The sequence below is a fragment of the Doryrhamphus excisus genome, chromosome 4 (assembly GCF_030265055.1).
Source record: "Doryrhamphus excisus isolate RoL2022-K1 chromosome 4, RoL_Dexc_1.0, whole genome shotgun sequence".
Classification (NCBI taxonomy): domain Eukaryota; kingdom Metazoa; phylum Chordata; class Actinopteri; order Syngnathiformes; family Syngnathidae; genus Doryrhamphus; species Doryrhamphus excisus.
Genome location: NC_080469.1, coordinates 9,422,501 through 9,445,893, shown reverse-complemented (window position 1 = coordinate 9,445,893; position 23,393 = coordinate 9,422,501). Strand labels below are relative to the sequence as shown.

The following is a 23,393-nucleotide window of genomic DNA, read 5'->3' as shown; positions in this document are numbered from 1 at the left end:
TTGGTGTTGAATGCATGTATGTACGTGTTCAATTGTATATCTGTACTATTTCATGGTTATGTATCTTTAACAGTAAAGGTAGTTTAAACAAACTGACGTTCAGATAGCGCCCTTTTGCGTCACTCACGTTCGTATTTGACGTAATTTCTCGACGTGCGTTCACTGATATCCCTTGTTTTATTTTCGTTGCAATTTATTGTTCCGTGTTTACATTTTTTTGTACGCTCATTTCTTGATGGAGTTTTACACATGATTGTTGAATCAAAAGCGGAAGTGGGTGAGTGATTTAAAAAAAATGGACGAAACTACCGGATCGAATGAGGAGGCTGCTGAGGAGGCTGCTGAGGAGGACAATACGGGATCCCAAACTCCCTTAAACGAAGAGGAAGAAGGTGAGTCAATTATCAGAGTCGACTAAATTGCGACTGAGAAGGTTCAAGGTTCACTGCTACGGATATTTGTGTTTTACGATAGAGCCCAATGATGAGTCACATGACAGGAGTGAGGACGAAGAAAGGACACCTACTCCCGAGGAGATTGAAAGGAGTAACGAATACAACCTGAAATTCCTGCAGAGAAAACTTGTTCATGTAGGTGAACTTCACAAACACAAGCACCGATAAGGTTATAAAATTATGAACACAATAGGCTACATTTTTCTAACTTCACAAAATTGAATATTTTTCAAAACATGAAAATATGACTATTTAAAAAATGGATATGAAATCCATCCTCCTCAGGATATATTACCCCGGTCAGCATTTGACAGGTCACCTACAAGTTCAATCAAAAATGTCATTTTAAAATAAACACCCCTTAAAGGCATTGAATTAAGATAGTCAGCCAGGTAGTACCTACAGTTTCACTGCATGAAGTACACAAAACATTACATGTTTTTGGAATGTTGGAGGATTTTTTTTGTTTACAAAAAAGTTATATATTTTAAATATTCATTAATTTTCTACAGCTTATCCTCACAAGGGTTGCTGGAGCCTATCCCAGCTGTCTTCGGGCCAGGGTACACCCTGGACTGGTCGTCAGCCAATCACAGGGCAATATTTTAAATATTAACGCCTCAAGTAGATCTATAACCATGTCAACCATGTCATTTTGCACACATTTTTTTCCAATTTAGATGGGCTTTTATTGGATTTGGTACCTGACTCGCAAAGGTACCAAACAATATTGTTGGCCATGCTGTGTCATAAAAAGTACTGTACATTCATCAATACTCTGGTTACTTATTATTTTTTAATGCTTTGAAGAGTCATTTTTATAACCATCAAATTCATGTTTGTAAGAAAAAAAAAGGATTGGTACCAGAGCAGATTGCGCATGCACGTGTGCATCTACCATTGTACAACATAAAAAAAAAAAACAACACCCAGAAGTCAGTAAGTGCCACGTCACCCCACAATATGTTATGATTTGAATGAGTGGTAATAAACTTGGTAAGACAACAAACCTTATGAAGGGTCCATGACTGACAGTGCCATAGAAAATCGTGAAGCGTTTGTCACTTCTTTTGTTGGGGCCAAAATCCCTGCCGGTACCTGTAATACACGCCTTTGGTTGTCATTTTGTCTCTTTTCAGATATATATCCCATTAATTACTGCTCATCAGATGAAGAAAAACAATGTAAGCAATCAGGCTGAAGCAGCTTCTCCTCGTGACAAGTCCAGTGGTGGTGAGGAGACTCCAACCAAACCAATTGAACGAGCACCGAAGCGTAATGAGTTACTCAACAGCACACACAAGTTTTTGGGAGTGGTCAACTCAACTATTCAACAGCTTCAAGCTCAAGGTTTGTCAATCACACTATCAATATATTTGGATTTCACTTATTATAGCTGAATGTTATATGTGCATATTTATGTGTCTAGAGCAGGGGTCGGCAACCTTTACTATGAAAAGAGCCATTTCACCCACTTGCCCACTAAAGAAAAATAGCCTGGAGCCGCAAAACGTTGTATGTTTAAAACAACATTGGAGGAAAAAAAAAGACGAGTTGGAGTACTCTTGCTAGTACTGGAGATAAACTTTTGTTTTTAAATGAGCTCTAATTTATTTTTTAGAATCGTCAAATAACTCATTAATAATAATTAATAACTCAAATAACTCAAAGTATTACTCATTTCCCTTCATGTTAACCTGTCAGAGAGAACTGGATAGCATCCTGTCTGCTCATTCAGTCACCAGTCAGAACTCAGTCAGGATGCATTCATGGTCTCACACAAAGTTGGATTTTTGTAAACTCATAACAAAGACGTGCATTTTCACCACACGGGTGCTAAAAAATATTCAAGCATTGCAAAGGGAGCCGCAACAAAGAGGCTGGAGAGCCACATGCGGCTCTGGAGCCGCGGGTTGCTGACCCCTGGTCTAGAGGCTAATATACTCCCATTATATGGGGAAAAAGGGCAACAATGCTATTCATAGTATGAATTAACGTAGGACTTTATCAAATAAATACCGTACAAGGTTATATACATTCAAAGACAAATAGTATAGATTTAAAAGGTCAACATGATCATCGTAAAATACGAATTTTTATTTATTTATATTTATTCATTTATTTATATCCAAAGTGATGGAATTGTTGACATATTTCATTTGTAGCTAAAACACTAAAAACTAAATCTATTGGTTTGCATGCTGGCCACACAGTCAGGACATCCTGAAGAAATGGGTTTGTATCTGCGTTTGGCATCTCTGTGTATAGTTGCATGTTCTCCTCGTGCGTGCTTACGCTTTCTATGGGTACTCTGGCTTCTTCCCAGATTCCAAAAGTATGCTTATTAGGTTGAGTGTGATCCGCAATTCAGAGAGCGGAAAGGAATTGTAAACAGAATGGAAAAAAAAACATGCTGTCATAGAAGTAAGTAAGCAAGTATGATTTTTAATTTATTGTTTGTTTAGTGAAAAGATCATATACAGTACTTATTCCATAGGAAAGGTATCCTCAAATGAAGTCTATTTGGAGCTGGTGCAACATGGACTACAAGGGATATTTAATTTAAGAAAAATACCTTGACCTTCAAACAAATACAAAGGTAGGGGAAAACAATAAGTGATGTCTATATTTAACGATCAACCTTTTTTTTTAATTGAAGATGACATCGCTCTGCACATTCCTGAGTTCGACATGGACCCAGATGTCACTGAACTGATTGCTGATTTAGAACTGGTACGGAATCTGGAGCAGTGCGTGACCACCTGGCAAACTCAAATTACTGCTGTTATGGAGGAGCAGGATAGCAAAAAGCCACAGACACCCAATCCAATGGCAGAGATTGTTTTTTGGCAGGAGCGTGCTTCCATCCTGAGTGCTCTGACAGCAAAACTTAATCAGCCAGTGGCAAAGAAGATTTTGCTGGTACTAACCAAAGCTCATGCAGATGTAATTCCCCCAATGGAGGCTACAGTTGCGAAACTTGTTAAATACTGTTTGGAAGCAGATGAAAATGTACGCTTCCTGAAAACACTGGAAAGACATTTCAAGGTGAGCTAAGTTTGATCCAAATTGTTCTTTGTCAAGTAAACACGTCCCTCTACCACCCTTGTCTACTCTTGTCTGATACAGAATTTGGCTACAGGAGCCAACTTTGGTGTGATTCTGGAGACCATCCCACCTCTGATGAACAGCCTACAAGTTGTGTGGTTAATCTCCTGCCACTATAACAGGAATGAACGCATGGTTCCTCTAATGGAGCGCATTGTTTGGCAACTGTCTGAGCGTGTGTCTCAAGTAATTGATCTCCAAGTGCTCTTCAAGTATGTCGATATCCTAGCAATAAGGCATTGGCATCTTGTAGGTTCAATTCAAATAACTATTCTTGTATCAGTTTGCCAGTCTTAAAGACTCCTTTGTGTCTTGGACAGAGATGAAAGAGATGTTGCCAAAACCAAGGTGGATGAGGCCAAGCAAGTTCTGGAATTATGGAAGTTCTCCTACTTTGAAGTACGTGCTGAAATTGAAGAAGGAGGCACTGGTAAACGCTGGGAGTTTGATAGGAGGAGGCTCTTTGAGAAAACCGATTACATGGCTGCCATCTGTCTGGACCTGTGCAATGTTTTACGGGTCAGAGTTCTTTCTCATTTTATGCATTCTCACTTATTTCTTGAAGAATGAACATGTAAAATGCTAATTCAAGATTACTGTTTGATGTGTGTTTAATTATCTGTGCAGAATTTGGAGGAGTTTTACAACATCTTCAGCCCAGAGTTAAAAAGTGTGACCTTGGATCCCAAACGTTTTGATGAAATGCTGACCAACGTAGACAACCTAATCTTACCTTTTGAGGCATCAAATTTTGATATTTTTGATAGCTGCAAGATGAGCAGCTGGAAAATCATCATGCAAAACTTCAATAGTAGTGTTTATGTGAGTTCAGACATCCTGTTTCTTTATTTCTGGAACAATCTGATGAATCAGAAGGCTTATACAATCGAATAGACTATATTATTAACGTTGCTCTTTATTTGCAACAATGTTCATGGACTGTAGCTTTTATTTATGTGTGTTCAGGCTATTGAGCGGGAGGTCATCGCCTTCATTGATCAGTCCTTCAGGACACTGCGCTCTTCTACTGCTGCCTTTGAAATGCTTATGAAATACAAAGACATCCGTTCCAGACAAGCCATCAATAATCATTTGACGAAAAAGACTAATGATGTTCTGGCTCAGTATTGCAGAGAGGTTTGTAAGAGTGCACGGTCTAACTTTACCTCAAAAGTTCTAAATCCTGAATACACTGAACATTTATCTCATCTGAATCAGGATCACAAAATGTTCCTGTTCATTTTTTTTAAATACTAAGCACATTTTCCTTACACTTTTTTCGTCTTCGTTCTAGGTGGATAGTACAAACGAAATATTTGAGGAAAAGAGAGATAAACCGCAAATAAATAAGAACGAGCCTCCCATGGCTGGAAGCGTCAGGTGGACACATTCTCTTTTTCATCGCATAAAAGGTGGCATGCTTCCTCTCCTCACAATGCCTGATTTACTGCAGAGTGAGATGGGCAAAGTGGTGAGTTACTTTTGTGCAGCTCTAGTATGTTTAGACACAAAGAATTATCCAACATGACATTTGTGAATTGTGTTTAGGCAAAAAACAAGTACTTGGAAATGTCCAAAAAGATAAGTGACTATGGAGTTAAGAAGTATAAGTCATGGATAGTTGATACGGAACGGAACTTGCCATTGTTACTGAGGAAATCCGTCATGGTCATCATTTCAAAAGAACACCAGAGAGAGCTGGTATGTGTCGGTTTTCGGTCACAAGTGGAAATTATTTAGAATTTCCCTGAATTCATATATTTTTTATTTCAAGGTTGTCCCAGCCAAACCTGACATAAAGGGACAAAGAGATAGGCGATACCATGTCAACTTTCCACCAGAGATCATGACAATAATTACGGAGACAAAAAACTTCATATCAATGTCCTTCTCTGTGCCTGAGGTTGCTCGAAATGTTACTTTGCAAGAACTCAACTTCATAAGGTAGTCATACTCACCACAGACAAGATAATAAGTACATGTCAATCCTCAACCGTACCCTCTGCATTTCACATTGGATTTAGGTACACTGATGATCTCTACAAGCTTGTCAGCCGCTACAACACTGTAATCAATAGTCTTAGTGATGCAAAGATCACCATGCTGTCACAATGCATCAAAAGAGTTGAAACAGTCTTATTTCCTGGATGTAAAAGACTCAACTGGAACTCCTTAGGTATGGATGTAAAATGTTTTTAATTAATGTGCATTTTGGGTGGAAGACTAACATCTCTGTTTAAATTTAGCCATTGGAGATTTCATCAACAACACCAACCCAGAGCTCTCAAAATTTGAGTCAACTGTCAATCAAATCCAGAACAATGAAATAGATATTGAAGCCAAGTTGCAATCTATACTGATGGCAGATCTCCTGAAATGCCCAGCTTCAGCAAAGACAGACCTTTTACCAAGTACTGTGAAATGAATATAGCCTAATCAAATATAGATTCAATTAGAAGGATTTTTTTCATATGCATTTTTCAATACTTTTTTCAGGTGTCAGGGAGTTTTATGAATGTATTGATCGAGAACGGGCCAAGACAATGAATGTGTTGAGATGCAAGTACAATGACATTGGACCAGTCATCACTAAAATCGAGCATTTGATCATGGAAACGAACACTGGCAAATCCCACATTATGTCATCTTATTACACATACTGGGAACACAGGGTGCACGATGCCCTTGTAAACATGGTGTTGAGGTAATATATTGGTAGCTATAACAAGTATTGTGTTGAACAAGTTATCGCCGCTGTATTTGACATGCAGCTCGTCCTCTATAACGCACATTCTGTTGGTTGTCACATACAGGAACATCAGGGCATTCAATGCTGTGCTCATGACACGCACCCCTCTCTTCCGAGTTGATGCCATCCTTTCTCCCCCAAGGATTTTGTTGCAGCCCAAAATAATTGAGATCAACCGGCTACTTATGCAATGTGTCAGAGATTGTGTCGACAGCACCAAAGTAAGATCATTATTTCCTCTTCTGTAAACCACTACACATTTTTTGCTAAAGTGTATAGTTTTAACAATGATGATACAACCTGATCTTTTCACCACCATGATTGTGTTTGTGTTGATTTTGTTCCAGGAGTTTGTACGTTGGATGAATGGAACCTGCGTTGAGTGCCCTCCCCAACATGTGAGTGGGGATGACTTGGTGATCTTTAGCTTCTTTGATGAAGTGTGTCATCATCCTAAAATTAATGAAAGTGGACTTGCCGTGTCCCAGAACATCCAACAGTTGCTGCTCTCTGTAGACCAGTTGCTTAACCACTGGAAACAGTATCAGCTTCTGTGGGAAAAGGACAGTGCTACAGTCAGTGAAAAGTTTGCTGCTAAAAACCCAACATGTGCAATGTATGATCAGAGGTTGCAACTCTATGCTAGTATAAATCAGAAGGTGTTACTGGAGCCTTTATATAAGAATGTACACATCATTCAACTAAACCTGGAGCCACTGGGCCGCACTGTGCACGAGATTGCAGAGTCTTGGATTCATTCACTGGGTAGTTTGCTCAACAAATCAGCCAAAGAGGAACTCTTAAACTTAAAAGATGAGCTCATGGTAATACACTTTTATGCTTCAGTATATGACTCATAAAAGTTAAACATTCCAAGCTAATGATTGTTTTTCTGATAACGTTTGTTCAATAGCTCCTCTTTGAGAAGCTTCAACAGAGTCCTGACACTTTTGAGAACTTGAAGAATGTCCTTGGGACCATCTCAGATATTAGAGACATGTCTCTAAATGTAAAATTGAGCATCACAGATATCGAGGAAAGATACAGAACACTGGCTATGTACAAAGTTGAGGTAGTGTACTTGATATTTTTATAAATCCTGCATTTCATCAGTATTTCACATTTTGCATTAGATATACACTTTCTGGGTTTGACTTTTATGCATAGGTTGGAGAGGAGGAAAAGCAAGAAATGGAAAATATTAGCCAGATTTGGAGTGACCTGTTTACAGAATCCAAGCGAGTCGATCGGAGTTTGACCAATGTCAAGATATCATTTAAAGCGGTAAGAAGCTACATACACCCACCAAATACTACCACGTACTACAGCTTGAAGTAATCAACAATCGACTATAGCAACTCTACAATAATATACACTTAATTCAACAATGTTAAACAATGCATGGAATTCCATTGACTACATGACCACATTACAAGTTACTGATGTTGTAGAAAAGATAACGCTAAAATACTAAAGCTATTTACCACTCAGAGACGTAACCTTTTTTCTTGAGAAACTTCGGACTGTCCAGTCTCTTCTTCCATATCGGGATCCAACACATATGTCGGTATGTTAAAAGCGGACATTTTAAAAAGATAAACGGATGTTTATTATCAACTATACTATTCATCATCAACTAACTAACTAACTGGGAGTGTGACCAACCACAGCGGAGCGTGTGTGTTTGGAGGGGGGCTGTAGGTGGAATAAATTAAAACAGACAGTTTTCGAAGGAAGCACGAAATCCGAAGAAATACAGCTGGAATAGATGCAGATTCTAGATGATCTAGAAAGCTTTCTATGCGCTTTATTGTGTGTGGCTGCTCTAGAGGAGTCAACAACTCAGTACAAAGGGAATTCCGTACGAAAATTAGCATAATAGGTGCCCATGTCTGAAATACATAAATCCCATCATATTCTGTAATGCAATCTTCTCTCTCTGCACCACAAAGACTACCAAAGGGATGACTGAAGAGTTTCAACGGAATTTGTCCTCCTTCTTTGAAACCTTTACCATGGAAGGCCCTGGAGCAGTGGGAAATGATTTAGATAAAGGTTTTTGAAATGGAGCATCACAATGATTCTGGTGAGCATTTTTCCTGAACATTGCTTTGATTGTTATTGTTTTGCTTGTAGGACTATCACTAATGGACTCATATGAAGCAGACCTTGTGAAGATGGTGGAGGGACGGCAGGATCTTGCAAATGCTGAGAAGCTGTTGGACCTACCGATCACTGTGTACCCTGAGATTGTCAGCATACAAAAAAACATGAATGGCTTCCGGTTGATTTATGACATCTACCAGGAGCAAAAGGTTGGTTTTCATGACTGATGAAAACAACTGATATCATACAAACATTCTGGGACATGTCACACTAAATTTTGTAAATCTGGATTTTGTTACTTAGGCTGCAAAGAACAAGTGGTCTCAGACCTTATGGGCAGACTTAGATATACACTCTCTTCAGGATGGTGTTGAAGGTTTTCTCAAAGATTTTAGAAAGTTGCCCAAAGATGTGCGAGCACTGCCTGTGGCCTGTATCCTAGAGGGCAGAATGAAAGAATTCAGAGATTCCCTTCCTCTTTTGTTGGACCTGAAGAATGAAGCACTCAGAGAAAGGTCAGTGTCTAAATGAACTGTTCTTCATTAGGGTGGTCATTGTGATTGATTTTTTAAAATGTAGTTCTCAAAGAGCAAAATTTGTGCGGGATGAAACTCCCCATTAAATTTCTCGGTAGAAAGGCACTTAAAGAAAGTTTACTTGTATTCACTTGCAGGGCAGCACATCCAATATGGTGGTGATGTTGATGTATGTAAGCACAGCTCTCAATACGGGCCCACTTCCTGTTTTCCTGTGTGCTTTGCTATATTGTTATTATTATAAATGGCTAATAAGTTACATGTTTAGAACTTACATAGTTGTTGATTATTCTGCATTATTTGCTGGTAGTGTCTTGTCTGTTGTTTTCTACTTACTACATTGCTGTGTGATGTCTTTAAGACACCATGACTAAGAATGGTACTTGGAATATTACCCACCCCTGCTCTGTGGTATAAATATGAAATGACAGTTGAAATAACACAAAACGTATCATGTTTTGTGCAACAGACACTGGAAAGAGTTGATGGACAGGACTGGCACTAGCTTTGATATGAACCCGAGTAGCTTCACACTGGAGAACATGTTCGCAATGGAGCTTCATAAGTATGCTGATGTCATAGGTGAAATTGTCACTTCCGGTGTGAAAGAGCTTGGTATTGAAAAGGTAAGCTAATGACAGTATATATGATCCCAAGTATATGTTTGAATCGAAGAAAAATAAAAATAAAAAATGTCTGTATGTGTCTCTCAGGGTGTGAAGGAGGTGGTTGAAACGTGGGGAAGCATGAAATTCATTATACAGTCTTACAGTAAAGGTGCCCAGCAAGACTGTTATGTTTTGGGTGCAGTGGATGAGATCCTGGTGTGTGTGGACAATGATGCCATGAATTTGCAGAGTATGGCGGGAAGTCGTTTTGTTGGACCTTTTTTAAACACCATTCAACAATGGGAGAAAGAGCTGTCCCTTATCAGTGAGACCATAGAGGTCAATCTTAGTGGTCAAATCTACCATCAACTCTTTAGCTGAATTTTAAAATCGCGAAATAATTTTTTTAAATCTCATTTTGTGCAGGTTTGGTTGCTGGTACAACGGAAATGGATGTACCTGGAGAGCATCTTCATTGGTGGAGATATTTCCTCTCAGCTGCCAGAGGAAGCGAAGAAATTTGACAACATTGACAAAAGGTTTAAAGATGTGAGTGTTCTTTTATCATTCATAGAATTCAGAAGAGAAATGTAAATTATGTAATATAATTTGTTTTTATGTAGATAATGAATGATGCACAGACCAACCCAAACATTAAGCGCTGTTGCCTGGTTCCCAACCGGCTCATAGACCTGCAGACCTTGAGCGAGAACCTAGAAAAGTGCCAGAAGAGTCTCAATGACTACCTAGATTCTAAGCGGCATGCTTTCCCCCGCTTCTTCTTCATCTCTGATGATGAACTACTCAGCATTTTGGGGAGTAGTCACCACGATTGTGTGCAGGAGCATATGATAAAGGTGAGAGTAGAAACATAGTGTCTTTCAATGCGATACTAAACACATCCTACAGCTGTTTGTAAGGTTTGTAAGGTTCCACATTATTCCCACCTTGTTTCACTAGATGTATGACAACATTGCATCTCTGCGGTTTGATGCGGAAAGCAGTGGGGAGACATCAGCTGGAGCCATGGTGTCAGCTGAGGGTGAGGTGATGGAGTTTAAAAAACCTGTCCCAATCAAAGGAAGGGTAGAGGAATGGATGACAGTGGTCTTACAAGAGATGAGGAGAACCAATCGGCTCATCACTAAGGAAGCCATTTTTCGCTACTGTGAGGACAGAGGCAGGTGTGTGTACATTGTGAGCAAGATTTCTCTGTAAAGAAAATCATATCCACATTGAGTCTCTTTGCATCTCAGGGTGGATTGGATGTTGCTATTCCAAGGTATGGTTGTACTGGCAACAAATCAAGTGTGGTGGACATGGGAAGTAGAGGATGTCTTTAGCAACTTGAAGAAAGGAGCTAAGCATTCTCTGAAGAACTATGCCACGAAAATGCACCAGCAGATTGATGAGTTGGTCACACGTATAATGCAACCCATGAAAAAAAACGACAGACGAAAGATTAACACCGTCCTTATCATTGATGTTCATGCAAGAGACATTGTAGACAGCTTTGTGTTGAACAGGTACGACTTCTATGATGAAGCGCAAATATCAACCATTATACCTTGTAACTTGTGTGGAAGGTGAACTTGTTTCTCATTATTTTGCTCCAGTATAACAGATGCAAAAGAATTTGAGTGGGAAAGCCAACTGAGATTCTACTGGGTGCAGGAAGAAGACAATCTAGCTGTGCGTCAGTGCAGTGCAGTTTTTTCTTATGGCTATGAATACATGGGCTTGAACGGTCGATTGGTTATAACCCCTCTCACAGACCGTATCTACCTCACAATCACACAGGTTTGTGAACACTTAGCGATTTGTTTTTACACACAGACTAACAGTTGTTGATGGAGGTATGTATTTGAAGGCCCTCTCCATGTTCCTGGGTGGAGCACCTGCTGGACCTGCTGGTACTGGAAAGACAGAGTCCACCAAAGATCTGGCCAAGGCTTTGGGTCTGCTCTGTGTGGTTACTAACTGTGGTGAAGGCATGGACTACATGGTGAGAAGATTACATGAGTCAATGGATTCTTATTATATTCCAAAAAATGTCCCTGCTTGCTTAACAAAACCATTTTTGTCAATTTTGAGTGTGTCTACCTCCTTCTGCAGGCTGTGGGGAAGATCCTCTCTGGCTTGGCCCAGTGTGGAGCCTGGGGCTGCTTCGATGAATTCAACCGCATTGATGCTTCAGTCCTTTCAGTTATCTCCTCTCAAATCCAAACTATCCGCAATGCTCTCATTCTGTACCTTAAAATATTTAATGTAGGTCTCAAAGGATACTGTATCATGTGTGATTACGTTTATGTGACCGGATTGTTTCTTTGTATTTTCACTAACCAGCACTTTATCGTATAAGTTTGAAGGTCATGAGATTACCCTGGACAGCCGAATTGGCATCTTCATCACCATGAACCCAGGCTATGCAGGGCGTACAGAGCTGCCCGAATCAGTCAAAGCTCTGTTCAGGCCTGTGGTGGTGATTGTGCCTGACTTGCAGCAGATTTGTGAGATCATGCTCTTCTCAGAGGGCTTCCTACTGGCCAAGGTGAGTTGAAATGTACACAGAAGTGAAAATGTGTTCGCCTTACTCAGGATGTCTAGCTGGTCTTGTTTTAATCAGATCCTTGCAAAGAAGATGACAGTCCTCTATAAGTTGGCAAGAGAGCAGTTGTCCAAGCAGTCTCATTATGACTTTGGCCTCCGAGCCCTAAAGTCTGTCTTAGTGATGGCAGGAGAACTCAAGAGAGGTTCACCAGATCTCACAGAGGTACAGTCCTCATAAAAAAAGAAAATAGATGCAATATAGTTTGCATTTAAAAAAAATACATTGAACAAGATGGCAAATAGTTTGAGTTGTTCAAATTTAGATTTCGAACAAAGTGCTGTCAGTTTAAACTGAATTACATAAATGTAATCTGTCACTCAAAGGGTGATTAAAATTCAAACCATATTGCACAACCATGGTCTAAACATGATGAGTTAAATTCCTTGTTAAATGCATGAAATCAAATGTTGTTTTTCTGTCTTCCTTTACTGCAGGATGTGGTGTTGATGCGAGCCTTGAGGGACATGAACCTTCCAAAGTTTGTGTTTGAGGATGTTCCTCTGTTTCTCGGGCTGATCTCAGACCTGTTTCCTGGCTTGGAATGCCCCCGTGTTCGCTACCCTGACTTTAATGATGCTGTAGAAGATAACCTGCAAGATAATAACTATATCTTGCTGCCTATCCAGGTGTGTCAGTTCTGCCATATCATGGAAATCCACTCGATGCATCTTAAAACAAATTTTAAACCTCATACACAGTTTATGCTTTATATCAGGTGGATAAAGTGGTGCAAATGTATGAAACAATGATGACCCGACACACAACTATGATAGTCGGCCCAACAGGTGGAGGGAAATCTGTAGTAATCAGCACATTATGTCAAGCTCAAACCAAGTTAGTGGTAGTTCAGATAAACTAACATCAAACTGCTGAAAAGAAGAGTTACTGTAATTACATCTCATCCCCAGATTGGGATTTCACACCAAATTATATCCCCTGAACCCCAAAGCTGTGAGTGTCATAGAACTCTATGGTATTCTGGATCCTGACACTCGAGACTGGACTGATGGGGTCTTATCCAACATTTTCCGTGACATCAACAAGCCTACTGAAAAAAAAGAAAGGAGGTAAGATTGAAATGTGATAGAGGGGGGTCACATAAGGATATACAGTACCACGTATAGGGAAAGTCTATAATGTGTCATAGTAAATTATTGTAATTGTGTGCACAATGAGAATATGAACTTGTACTTGCAGGTATATCCTGTTTGATGGTGACGTGGACGCCTTGTGGGTTGAAAACATGAACTCTGTAATGGATGACAACAAACTCCTTACTCTGGCTAATGGAGAACGAATCCGCTTACAGAATCACTGTGCCCTGCTGTTTGAGGTCTGTATGACCTACTGGTGGTATATATAACTGATGAAGATGCACATTATATCCATTAGCTGTACTTAGATGTTTTTGTGATGGCAGGTTGGAGATCTGCAGTATGCTTCACCTGCTACAGTCTCTCGTTGCGGAATGGTTTATGTGGATCCCAAAAATCTGCGATACACCCCATATTGGCAGAAATGGTTGAAAAACAGATCTGCCAAGGTATGACCAAGAGCATCATTATTGTGTTAGAACTGTGCTCACAATTTGTGTGATATTATAACTTTTTTTTTGTATAGGAACAAGAAGTACTTGATATACTATTTGACAAATATGTGCACAGCTCAATAGACATGATTGTGGAAGGTATTGTAGATGGGAAACAGGGCCAGAAACTGAAGACTGTGGTCCCTCAGACAGATTTGAATATGGTAGGCTCATAACACCTTGACCTTTGTGCTGCAGTTATGCAAGAATAGCATAATGAGAACAATCACCCCTAATTCAGAAAATTGAGATGAAATGTGTTGGTGTTATGTTTAGGTGTCCCAGCTGAGCATGATCCTTGATGCCCTCCTTGAAAGTGAGAACCAAAGTGCTGCAGTCTTGGAGTGTTACTTCCTGGAAGCTCTGTACCTCTCTTTAGGTGCTACATTACTTGACGATGGAAGGGACAAATTTGATGCCCTAATTAAAAAACTTTCAGGCTTAAGCTCTGTGAGTGCTGAAAAAACATTGGCTGGACCCGGTGAGATTCCAGGTACAAGAAACATTTGGACTAGAAGAAGATACACACAGTCAATGTCCTGCTAGAAAATAGGACTGGTTGAATACAGCGGAAGTATTCCCCAGTGAGGAGACTGCTGTATTTACTGTATTGTTTGAGTTTAAGTTAATAAGTGTTCATTATTGAATACAGTGTAAAAGAAAACGCAATCACGCTACTCTAAATCGCTATAGTTCATATCAATTGGGTCCAGTGAGTTTTAACAAGTGCCATTCATACAGAACACCTGCCAACACTCTATGACTTCCATTTTGACGAATCGAAACAGAAGTGGGTTCCATGGAGCTCTCTGGTCGCCAAATACATCCACGACTCGGATCGGAAGTTTTTTGATATTCTAGGTAAGGGTAGATTATTGCTGAAGATGAGCTTGTATTATTCTAGGCACAGTAAATAAATGTCACCATAATTTATTCTCTGACTGAATTTTTACATCAAGTCCCAACCTTCGACACCACTAGAACTAGCTGGATCTTGGAACAGCTTGTAAAGATTAAGAAATCTGTGCTATTAGTTGGAGACTCAGGGACTTCCAAAACAGCTACCATTCATAACTTTCTAAAGCATCAAAGTGCAGATACAAGTGTAAGTTAACTATATATTTAAGCATAAATACAATTGTTACTTCATTGAATATTTATTAATGTTCTCTGGCACCAGATTACTTTGACCATCAACCTTTCATCCAGAACAACATCAATGGACCTCCAGAGGAACCTGGAGGCCAATGTCGAGAAAAGGACGAAAGAAATCTATGGTCCTCCAATGGGCAAGAGACTGCTGGTCTTTATAGATGACATGAATATGCCAAAGGTACCACCAGTATAGTCAGACCATACTTCTCCACCATAAAGCTGACATATGACTGCACTGTGTTCCTTATACAGGTGGATAGCTATGGCACACAGCAGCCTATTGCACTGCTGAAGCTCTTACTGGACAGAGGAGGTATTTATGACCGTGGGAAGGAGCTCACCTACAAAACCCTCAAGGACCTTGGCTTCATTGCTGCCATGGGGAAGGCAGGCGGTGGAAGGAACGAGGTGGATACCCGTTTTGTTTCGCTCTTCAATGTCTTCAGCATCCCTTTCCCTGCTGTTGAGTCTCTCCAACTAATCTATTGTTCCATTATCAAAGGTCACACCAAAGTGAGTAACTTTAATTCATAAAAGCTACAATGGTCTCAATCCATAGTTGCTCATGCATGATATAATAAATTTGATTGAATGTTTTAGCATTTTGAGGATGTTGTGCAGAAGGTTTGTGATAAAGTCACTCTCTGCACACTGGAACTATACAACAGCCTTGTCAAAGATCTCCCACCTACTCCAGCCAAGTTCCACTACATCTTCAACCTGCGAGACCTATCAAGGGTCTACAATGGACTGACCCTTACTGAGCCTGAGAGGTCTGATCAAGGCAGTTAACAAACTTGACGGATTAATTGTGTGTGTGTTTCTAATGTTGGCTTTACCACATTTCATCACTACAGGTTTTCGACAGTCTCTATATTTGTGCGAGTTTGGAGAAATGAATGTCTGAGGATATTCCACGATCGACTCATTGATGAGAAAGACAAGAACTTGGTACATTTAACAATATAATAAGATACACCCCATTTATATTTACCTTTAATTTGGGACAAATATTTATCAGAAATTTGCAGATAAATTGAGATTAGGGTTAAGAGCCGTGCGCCCAACCATGAAACAGCGATCATTTATGAATTCATTTTTGAAAAAACGCAATAGAGTGAGGGAGCGACATTCGAACCGCGATGTACTGAGGGATGACTGAATATCTGCATTTATTGTGTCATTTATTGTGTTATTTATTGATTATGATCAGACATTGTTTTTCTGAGTAAGAAATCTTACTTACTAAAAAAAAAGTCACATTTAATACCCCTACGGTTTAGAAGTAGTCTGTGTACAGTATCACAGAGTTACAGTGGTGCTAATATTAAGTCAATGATGAAATCCTTAGACCCATTGTCGCATGCTGGTGTATTGGCCCATGGTTTGAGCAAGGGAAACCAATGCCATTTTTTCTTCCCTTTACTTACAGGTTCAGGGCCTTATAAAGAACTTAGTTGAAGAGCATTTCAAGGCAAACATGGATGATGTTATGAAAGACCCAATTCTTTTCGGAGACTACAAGACAGCCCTGAGTGAAACTGAACCAAGAGTCTATGAGGACCTGCAGGACTATGAAGCTTCTAAAGCCTTGTTTCAGGTATCATGATGTTATTGTTATTTTAGCTTTCTTTTTGGTTAAAAATCGGATTAAAGTCAACTTTGAAATACAGTACTGTTTGCATTCTGCAGGAGATTTTAGAAGAATACAATGATAGGAAGTCAAGGATGAATCTTGTCCTGTTCGATGATGCGTTGGAACATCTGACCCGTGTGCACCGTATCATCCGCATCGATCGCGGTCATGCTCTGCTTGTGGGAGTCGGGGGCTCAGGCAAGCAGTCCATCACTAAGCTGGCTGCCTTCACTGCTGACTGTGAGGTTGTAAAACAAACATATTTGTTTAATATTTGAAATTACTGTAAATTCTGGTGACTTCCAACTTTTGAACGGCTGCCTGAGGAGCTATTTGGAATGTCACCTTGTAAGTGCATTATGTGATGATTTAATTGCAGTAAATTGTCATGATTGATTCCTCAGGTGTTTGAGATAACATTGAGCAGAGGATATTGCGAGTCAAGCTTTCGCGAAGACTTGAAAACGTTATATTTGAAGCTCGGCATTGAAAACAAGAAGACAGTGTTTCTCTTCACTGATGCTCATGTTGCTGAAGAAGGTTTTTTGGAACTCATCAATAACATGCTTACGTCAGGTTGGACATGAGTCTTCATATCAGGAAATGTAGTTTTCTTAAGAACAAATGGACTGTGTTGGTTTTGTTGATGTTTTTAATAGGCATTGTTCCTGCCTTGTTTCCTGACGATGAAAAAGAGTCTGTCCTCAATCAGCTTCGTGATGAGGCCCTCAAAAACGGAGCAGGTCCTTCTAAAGACAGTGTGTGGCAGTATTTTGTCAGTAAAAGTGCTAGCAACCTGCACATTGTATTAGGCATGTCTCCTGTGGGAGACACCCTGAGGACACGCTGCAGAAACTTTCCAGGTAAAATGAACCAAAATATGATTTATCTTGTTTAGAATATGACATTGTTGATCAGAACGGGCCAGCCACTTCTCATTCTTTTGCAGGACTTATGAACAACACTGTCATAGACTGGTTCTTGCCGTGGCCTCCACAGGCGCTACTTGCTGTAGCTGAGTCTTTCCTTGGTTTGTATAAAACACATTTAAACCTCCTTTGGTAACCGTAATTGAGCCCACAAAATGTATAGTATGCCAGTTGGTTCTGAAGATCCATGTGTTTTTGTTCATTTTTTCCCAGTTGTTAATCTTTGTAACCTTGAACACAATTTGCTTCTGTTATTATAATGTATATTGAGCTATTCATAATAAAAGAGTTTTGGCGACTGACTGATTACTTGCCTTGATGCCTATTTTGTTGCTTATCCCTGATTTTCATGTTATGCTCTGCTTTTGTCAATTCTGCAGGTGAAAGTGAAATGATCCCTAAGGAACACGCTCATGCTGTTATAGAGCATGTCTGCATGGTCCATAAGTCTGTTGGAGAGTACAGTATCCTGTTCCTGCAAAAACTTCGACGTTCAAACTATGTCACCCCAAAGAACTACTTGGATTTCATCAGCACATACTCCAGCCTCCTGCAGGAGAAGGACCAGTATATTCTGGGTAAGAGTGTGGGAACTCATTGAACTCATAAGTTCCAGTGGAACAAACACGTTTGTTTGTGTGTTCCAGCACAGTGCAAGCGCCTCGAGGGGGGGTTGGATAAACTGAAGGAAGCCAGTGTGCAGCTGGATGAGCTGAACATCAAACTGGCAGAGCAGAAGGTGGTCCTCGCTGAAAAGTCCTCAGCCTGTGAGACCATGCTGGTGGAGATTGCCTCCAACACCACTGTCGGTCAGTGAAAACATACATACCTTCATATCTTCATGGCTGAGAAAAACTGTTGGAAATCTTCAACAAAACACACTTGTCATAAACACAAACTCTTCATTTTAGCTGAGGAGAAAAAGACTTTGGCAGAAGACAAAGCCAAAGAGATTGAGGAGCAAAACAAAGTCATTGCAGTTGAGAAGTTAGAAGCAGAAACTTCCCTTGCTGAAGCTCTGCCAGCATTAGAAGCAGCTCGTATTGCCTTGCAAGACCTTGATAAATCCGATGTCACTGAGATCCGGTAAACTTTCCCTTTGACTGACGATTACTTGTTCAAATAAACACTGAACTACACTCATTCTAAACTATAACGAGTGGCACTCATGTCTCATTGACTTTTTCCTGATGATCCTTTGTGCAGATCTTTTGCAAAGCCACCCAAGCAAGTGCAGGTGGTGTGTGAGTGTATCCTCGTGCTGTGTAAAAAAAAGGAAATCAACTGGCAAGCTGCTAAGGCAATGATGTCAGATCCTGGCTTCTTGCGTTCACTCATGGAAATGGACTGTGATGCTATAGGTTCCCAACAGGTCAAGACTGTCAAAGGTAGGTAGACTTACTTTACGCCAGCATGGCACATTTTACATATCGCATTTATTATATCAACCTGCCAGTTTCTCTTATAAAATAATAAAAGTGTCACCAAATCTTAGATTTTAAGTGTGGGGGTGACTGTATTGGTTCAGTTATGCTTGCCTTGTAGTATGTTGTTCCATACGCGGGCCTGCCCATTAATTGCCTTGTCTAAAGGAAGTGATAAAATGCAATTTCTGCAATTTTTTGTTGACAAAATATATAAAAAAAACTGAATTAATGTATACAATGAGGTAATTTCCCCCTAAACCGCAGAGATGTAAAGATTCTCTTTGATGCATTCACATCACACATGTGCATGTCTGTGGCTCGATGCAAACAAATGAATTTTGCTTATAACATAAGCAGTGATACTGTCGTACGTATATGTTATCTTCTATAATCATTTCCATGAGAGCTCTGTTGTCTGTTTCATAGGCTTCCTGAAGAACCTTTCGACCACCCTTGAGGAGATGCAGTCCATCAGCAAGGCGGGCTCAGGAATGTTCAAATTTGTGGAGGCTGTCGTAGGTTACTGTGAGGTTGCCAAGGAGATAAAGCCCAAAAGAGACAAAGTAATTTGAAACTAGCAAAGAACGTTCTGGTGTTTTATAAGAGGAAATACAGAATGAAGAGTAACATGTGACCCATACTTACAGGTGGCGCGCCTCGAAAGGAACTTTTTTCAGAGTAAGAGGGAGCTGGAGCTCATTCAGACTGAGCTTAATGATCTCCAGAGAGAGCTGAAGGCTCTGGGAGACAAATATCAAACTGCTATTGCGGAGAAACAGAAACTTCAAGAGGAGGCTGAACTCATGGAGAGGAGGCTGATAGCTGCTGACAAACTTATTTCTGGTCTGAGCTCTGAGAATGTGAGGTGAGATGTCAACTAAAAGTCTAAACTTTTCAGCCACTGAGGTTTATTTATATATTCATGTATTGCTTTCCTATTTGCTTTTTTTAGGTGGACCCACGACTTAGAGGAGTTGAAGCAGCGCCGTGTGCGCCTCCTGGGTGACTGTTTGGTCTCTTCAGCCTTCCTGAGCTATGAGGGAGCCTTCAGCTGGGATTTCAGGAATGAGATGGTGTATGAAACATGGGTTGATGATGTGCAGGAAAGAGGCATTCCCTTGAGCAAACCTTTTAAAGTGGACAACCTGTTAACCGATGAGGTGGAAATCAGCAAGTAAGAGAGAGATGTAACAGAGAGATGTAATTGTGTGAGTGCTGAAAGCATGTTCATCTCATTCGGGACAAGTTTGCTACCTATTCAGACTTTTCAAAATGCTTATGTATTCATCATGATGTATACAGTTAGATTACATCAGACAGAAGTGCCTGCCAATCATGCTACCAATTCAGACTAATATTTCCACATTAACCGTACATCATATTGTTGGGGGAATTCTACTGTAGCTCAGCTTGTAGAGTGCTTGGTTTGTAATCTAGAGATCCTAAGGTTAAGTCCAGTGGTACCAAACTAAACTAAACTAAACTCTGACTTAAAAAAAAAAGATAATAACTTTGATTTTGGATTGCAAAGGCATGCCACTCTGTTTTTAACAATGACAGAATGTTGTCCAAAGTGTTTTCTAACCATATGGTTTACACTTGGGTTACAGGTGGGGGTCAGAGGGCTTGCCACCAGATGAACTGTCAGTGCAGAATGGAATCCTCACTACCAGAGGCAGTCGTTTCCCCATGTGTATTGATCCTCAACAACAAGCCCTCAATTGGGTTAAGAAAAAGGAGGCACGCAATAACCTGAAGGTACAGGGTTATACTCTTCTGTTGTGCAATGCTTCCCCCCAGAATTAGAGAAAGCAGCACTCCATGTGTACTTTTGTCCACAGATCTCATCCTTCAATGATCCAGACTTCTTGAAACAACTGGAGATGGCCATTAAATATGGCTTCCCATTCCTTTTCCAAGATGTAGATGAGTACATTGATCCTGTCATTGACAACGTCCTGGAGAAAAATTTGAAAGGAGCTGAAGGCAGGCAGGTCATAATGTTGGGTGACAAAGAGGTGGACTATGATCCTAACTTTAGGCTTTACCTCAACACAAAACTGGGAAACCCCAAATTTTCTCCATCTGTGTTTGGAAAATCCATGGTTATTAATTATACTGGTAAGATCATTTACTATTTTTGTGAGTAATGTGTCCTCTGCTAACACGGTGTCTTATCCATATGTGTTACATGTAGTGACCCTTAAGGGTCTGGAGGATCAGTTGCTCAGTGTTATAATGGGCTTTGAGAAGAAGGAACTGGAGGAGCAGCGTGAGTTTTTGATCCAAGAGACAAGTGATAATAAAAAGCTGCTGAAGAACCTTGGTGACACACTGCTCAGAGAGCTGGCCACATCCACAGGCAACATGTTGGATAACACTGAGCTGGTCTCCACGTTGGAGGAAACAAAGTCTAAATCTAGTGAGGTCAGTCAAACGCCAAGAAGAGCACTCTTGACTGTCATCATGTTGGTCATCATATTTGACATTTTTCATTATCAGGTGTTTGAGAAACTTAAGTTGGCTGTAACTACGTCAGTGGATATCGACGTGCTCAGAAACGGGTACCGGCCAGTGGCCAAGCGTGGGGCTATTTTGTTCTTTGCACTGACAGAAATGGCTCTGGTTAACAGCATGTACCAGTATTCTCTCGCCTCATATCTGGAGGTGTTTGACTTTTCCCTACGCAAGTCTTCACCCAATTCTGCTCTGACCAAAAGACTGAATAACATCATGAACAGCCTGACATACAACGTTTACAATTATGGTTGTACAGGTAGGGCACATCTACTGTAACAACTTTACAATGTCCATTCTATTTAGTATACTGATGGAGATGTTTATTCACAGGTCTGTTTGAAAAACACAAACTTCTCTTCTCCTTCAACATGACTATCAAGATTGAACAGGCGGAAGATCGTGTTCCTCAGGAGGAGTTGGAGTTTTTTATCAAAGGTGAAATACTGAACATAATGAGAGTTCCACTCCGTCACAGTAAGCTCATAGCGAGTCTTTTCATTTCTTGTGAAAAGGTAATCTTTCACTGGAAAAGACCTCACGCCAAAAGACTTGTAATTGGCTTCCTGATGCGGCCTGGGAGGATGTAGTAAAACTGTCAGAGCTTTTTCCTGAGCAGTTTGGCTCGTTACCTGATGAAGTTAGTCGGAATTCCGCAGCGTGGCAGTCAGTAAGTAGTGGCTCCCTATTTATGATAAGTCTCCTGCACTGGTGACCAGTCCAGGCTGTACCTCATCTCTTGCCCCAAATCAGCTGGGATAGACTCCAGCATAGGCAGTATAGAAGATGGATGGGTGGACCCTCCATTCTCTTGTAGTTAGAAATTGAGTTTGAATGTTCATGTATTTCTCCACAGTGGTATGACCTGGATGCACCAGAACAGTCTGCACTGCCAATGAAATATGACGAGAAGCTGACAGACTTTCAGAAGCTGCTCCTGCTGCGCTGTTTCCGTGTTGATAGAGTCTACAGAGCTATCACTGACTATGTCACGATCACCATGAGCGAGAGGTGATGCTTTTATTGTTTATTGTATTGTTAAAACCTGAATGCTATGAAGTGCTATAATGAATGCCACAAATGTAAATTGATGATTATGCACTTCATGGAAGACTCTAACTTAGCTATGTGTGTGAGTGTGAATGGTTGTTGAGGGACTCCGCGCACAGATCTTCTCTTCCACTTCAAGAACAGTCTATTGTGGTGGCTTAAGAATCTAGATTGGATGCCTCCCAGATGCCTCTGGGGGCTCGGACCTGAATAAGCACAAGAAAATGAATGAATGTCATCTGATAAGTGTCATAGTAATGTATAATATGATGCCAAATCATAGCTAAAATAGTTACCGTATTTTTTCAACAGATATGTTCAACCTCCTGTGATCAGTTTCGATGTAATTTATGAGCAGAGTACCCAGTTCTCCCCTATTGTCTTCATCCTGAGCCCTGGCTCTGACCCCGGCAGTGACCTCATGAAACTGGCAGAAAGGACTGGCTTTGGGGGCAAGTTCAAGTTCCTTGCAATGGGCCAAGGCCAGGAAAAGGTACAAAGAATTTCGTTTCTATATTGAACTTTGAAACTAGTATTTGGGTCTTTTTGGCATCTATTCCTATTTGGGAGTACCAGGTGCATTAATTTTGGGGGATGAAAAGACAGAGGGCTTCATCCTCCAGTTCTGTCTTGATACTGTATGATCAATTGTTGTTGTTGACTTTCTTTCCCCTTCTCAAGGTTGCGCTACACTTGCTGGAGGTGGCAGCAGCCCGTGGTCAGTGGTTGATGCTACAGAACTGCCACCTGCTGGTAAAGTGGCTGAAAGATTTGGAGAAATGCTTGGAGATGATCACCAAACCCCACCCTCACTTTCGCCTGTGGATCACAACCAACCCCATCGATGACTTTCCAATAGGCATCCTTCAAAAGTCTCTCAAGGTGGAATGTCAGCCCTGACATTATATATTCATACTT

At 40.4% G+C, this 23,393-nt stretch overlaps 1 protein-coding gene across 8 annotated transcripts in view; it reads left to right on the top strand.

Moving 5' to 3' along the window:
• The first annotated feature begins 12 nt into the window (after window positions 1-12).
• Window positions 13-23,393, top strand: part of LOC131128532 (dynein axonemal heavy chain 10-like) — a 25,926-nt gene continuing 2,545 nt past the window's right edge. The window contains exons 1-67 of one of the 8 annotated variants that reach the window (XM_058071462.1): window positions 13-392; window positions 475-590; window positions 1,595-1,805; window positions 3,115-3,503; window positions 3,585-3,775; window positions 3,884-4,082; window positions 4,191-4,385; window positions 4,530-4,700; window positions 4,858-5,034; window positions 5,112-5,264; window positions 5,338-5,507; window positions 5,588-5,739; window positions 5,810-5,974; window positions 6,060-6,267; window positions 6,377-6,533; window positions 6,660-7,136; window positions 7,226-7,384; window positions 7,480-7,596; window positions 8,265-8,367; window positions 8,449-8,627; window positions 8,722-8,933; window positions 9,424-9,580; window positions 9,668-9,901; window positions 9,989-10,111; window positions 10,186-10,419; window positions 10,523-10,746; window positions 10,819-11,088; window positions 11,179-11,254; window positions 11,337-11,362; window positions 11,433-11,567; window positions 11,678-11,830; window positions 11,909-12,113; window positions 12,189-12,335; window positions 12,608-12,799; window positions 12,889-13,007; window positions 13,082-13,240; window positions 13,371-13,506; window positions 13,594-13,716; window positions 13,794-13,925; window positions 14,038-14,254; window positions 14,503-14,622; window positions 14,721-14,866; window positions 14,942-15,094; window positions 15,169-15,429; window positions 15,517-15,689; window positions 15,774-15,867; window positions 16,349-16,516; window positions 16,609-16,797; window positions 16,957-17,128; window positions 17,212-17,415; window positions 17,502-17,582; window positions 17,862-18,059; window positions 18,129-18,290; window positions 18,393-18,567; window positions 18,688-18,869; window positions 19,335-19,471; window positions 19,556-19,773; window positions 19,861-20,082; window positions 20,519-20,666; window positions 20,750-21,029; window positions 21,106-21,335; window positions 21,411-21,684; window positions 21,759-21,863; window positions 21,941-22,095; window positions 22,282-22,436; window positions 22,788-22,968; window positions 23,157-23,357. In XM_058071462.1, the coding sequence (XP_057927445.1) occupies window positions 296-392; window positions 475-590; window positions 1,595-1,805; window positions 3,115-3,503; window positions 3,585-3,775; window positions 3,884-4,082; window positions 4,191-4,385; window positions 4,530-4,700; window positions 4,858-5,034; window positions 5,112-5,264; window positions 5,338-5,507; window positions 5,588-5,739; window positions 5,810-5,974; window positions 6,060-6,267; window positions 6,377-6,533; window positions 6,660-7,136; window positions 7,226-7,384; window positions 7,480-7,596; window positions 8,265-8,367; window positions 8,449-8,627; window positions 8,722-8,933; window positions 9,424-9,580; window positions 9,668-9,901; window positions 9,989-10,111; window positions 10,186-10,419; window positions 10,523-10,746; window positions 10,819-11,088; window positions 11,179-11,254; window positions 11,337-11,362; window positions 11,433-11,567; window positions 11,678-11,830; window positions 11,909-12,113; window positions 12,189-12,335; window positions 12,608-12,799; window positions 12,889-13,007; window positions 13,082-13,240; window positions 13,371-13,506; window positions 13,594-13,716; window positions 13,794-13,925; window positions 14,038-14,254; window positions 14,503-14,622; window positions 14,721-14,866; window positions 14,942-15,094; window positions 15,169-15,429; window positions 15,517-15,689; window positions 15,774-15,867; window positions 16,349-16,516; window positions 16,609-16,797; window positions 16,957-17,128; window positions 17,212-17,415; window positions 17,502-17,582; window positions 17,862-18,059; window positions 18,129-18,290; window positions 18,393-18,567; window positions 18,688-18,869; window positions 19,335-19,471; window positions 19,556-19,773; window positions 19,861-20,082; window positions 20,519-20,666; window positions 20,750-21,029; window positions 21,106-21,335; window positions 21,411-21,684; window positions 21,759-21,863; window positions 21,941-22,095; window positions 22,282-22,436; window positions 22,788-22,968; window positions 23,157-23,357 (11,844 nt within the window). In that variant the 5' untranslated portion in view covers window positions 13-295. Of the gene's footprint in view, window positions 393-474; window positions 591-1,594; window positions 1,806-2,781; window positions 2,880-2,952; window positions 3,055-3,114; window positions 3,504-3,584; window positions 3,776-3,883; window positions 4,083-4,190; window positions 4,386-4,529; window positions 4,701-4,857; window positions 5,035-5,111; window positions 5,265-5,337; window positions 5,508-5,587; window positions 5,740-5,809; window positions 5,975-6,059; window positions 6,268-6,376; window positions 6,534-6,659; window positions 7,137-7,225; window positions 7,385-7,479; window positions 7,597-8,264; window positions 8,368-8,448; window positions 8,628-8,721; window positions 8,934-9,423; window positions 9,581-9,667; window positions 9,902-9,988; window positions 10,112-10,185; window positions 10,420-10,522; window positions 10,747-10,818; window positions 11,089-11,178; window positions 11,363-11,432; window positions 11,568-11,677; window positions 11,831-11,908; window positions 12,114-12,188; window positions 12,336-12,607; window positions 12,800-12,888; window positions 13,008-13,081; window positions 13,241-13,370; window positions 13,507-13,593; window positions 13,717-13,793; window positions 13,926-14,037; window positions 14,255-14,502; window positions 14,623-14,720; window positions 14,867-14,941; window positions 15,095-15,168; window positions 15,430-15,516; window positions 15,690-15,773; window positions 15,868-16,348; window positions 16,517-16,608; window positions 16,798-16,956; window positions 17,129-17,211; window positions 17,416-17,501; window positions 17,583-17,861; window positions 18,060-18,128; window positions 18,291-18,392; window positions 18,568-18,687; window positions 18,870-19,334; window positions 19,472-19,555; window positions 19,774-19,860; window positions 20,083-20,518; window positions 20,667-20,749; window positions 21,030-21,105; window positions 21,336-21,410; window positions 21,685-21,758; window positions 21,864-21,940; window positions 22,096-22,281; window positions 22,437-22,787; window positions 22,969-23,156; window positions 23,358-23,393 lie in introns of those variants that run through there. The other 7 variants (XM_058071465.1, XM_058071461.1, XM_058071466.1 and 4 more) reach the window with 7 other exon arrangements.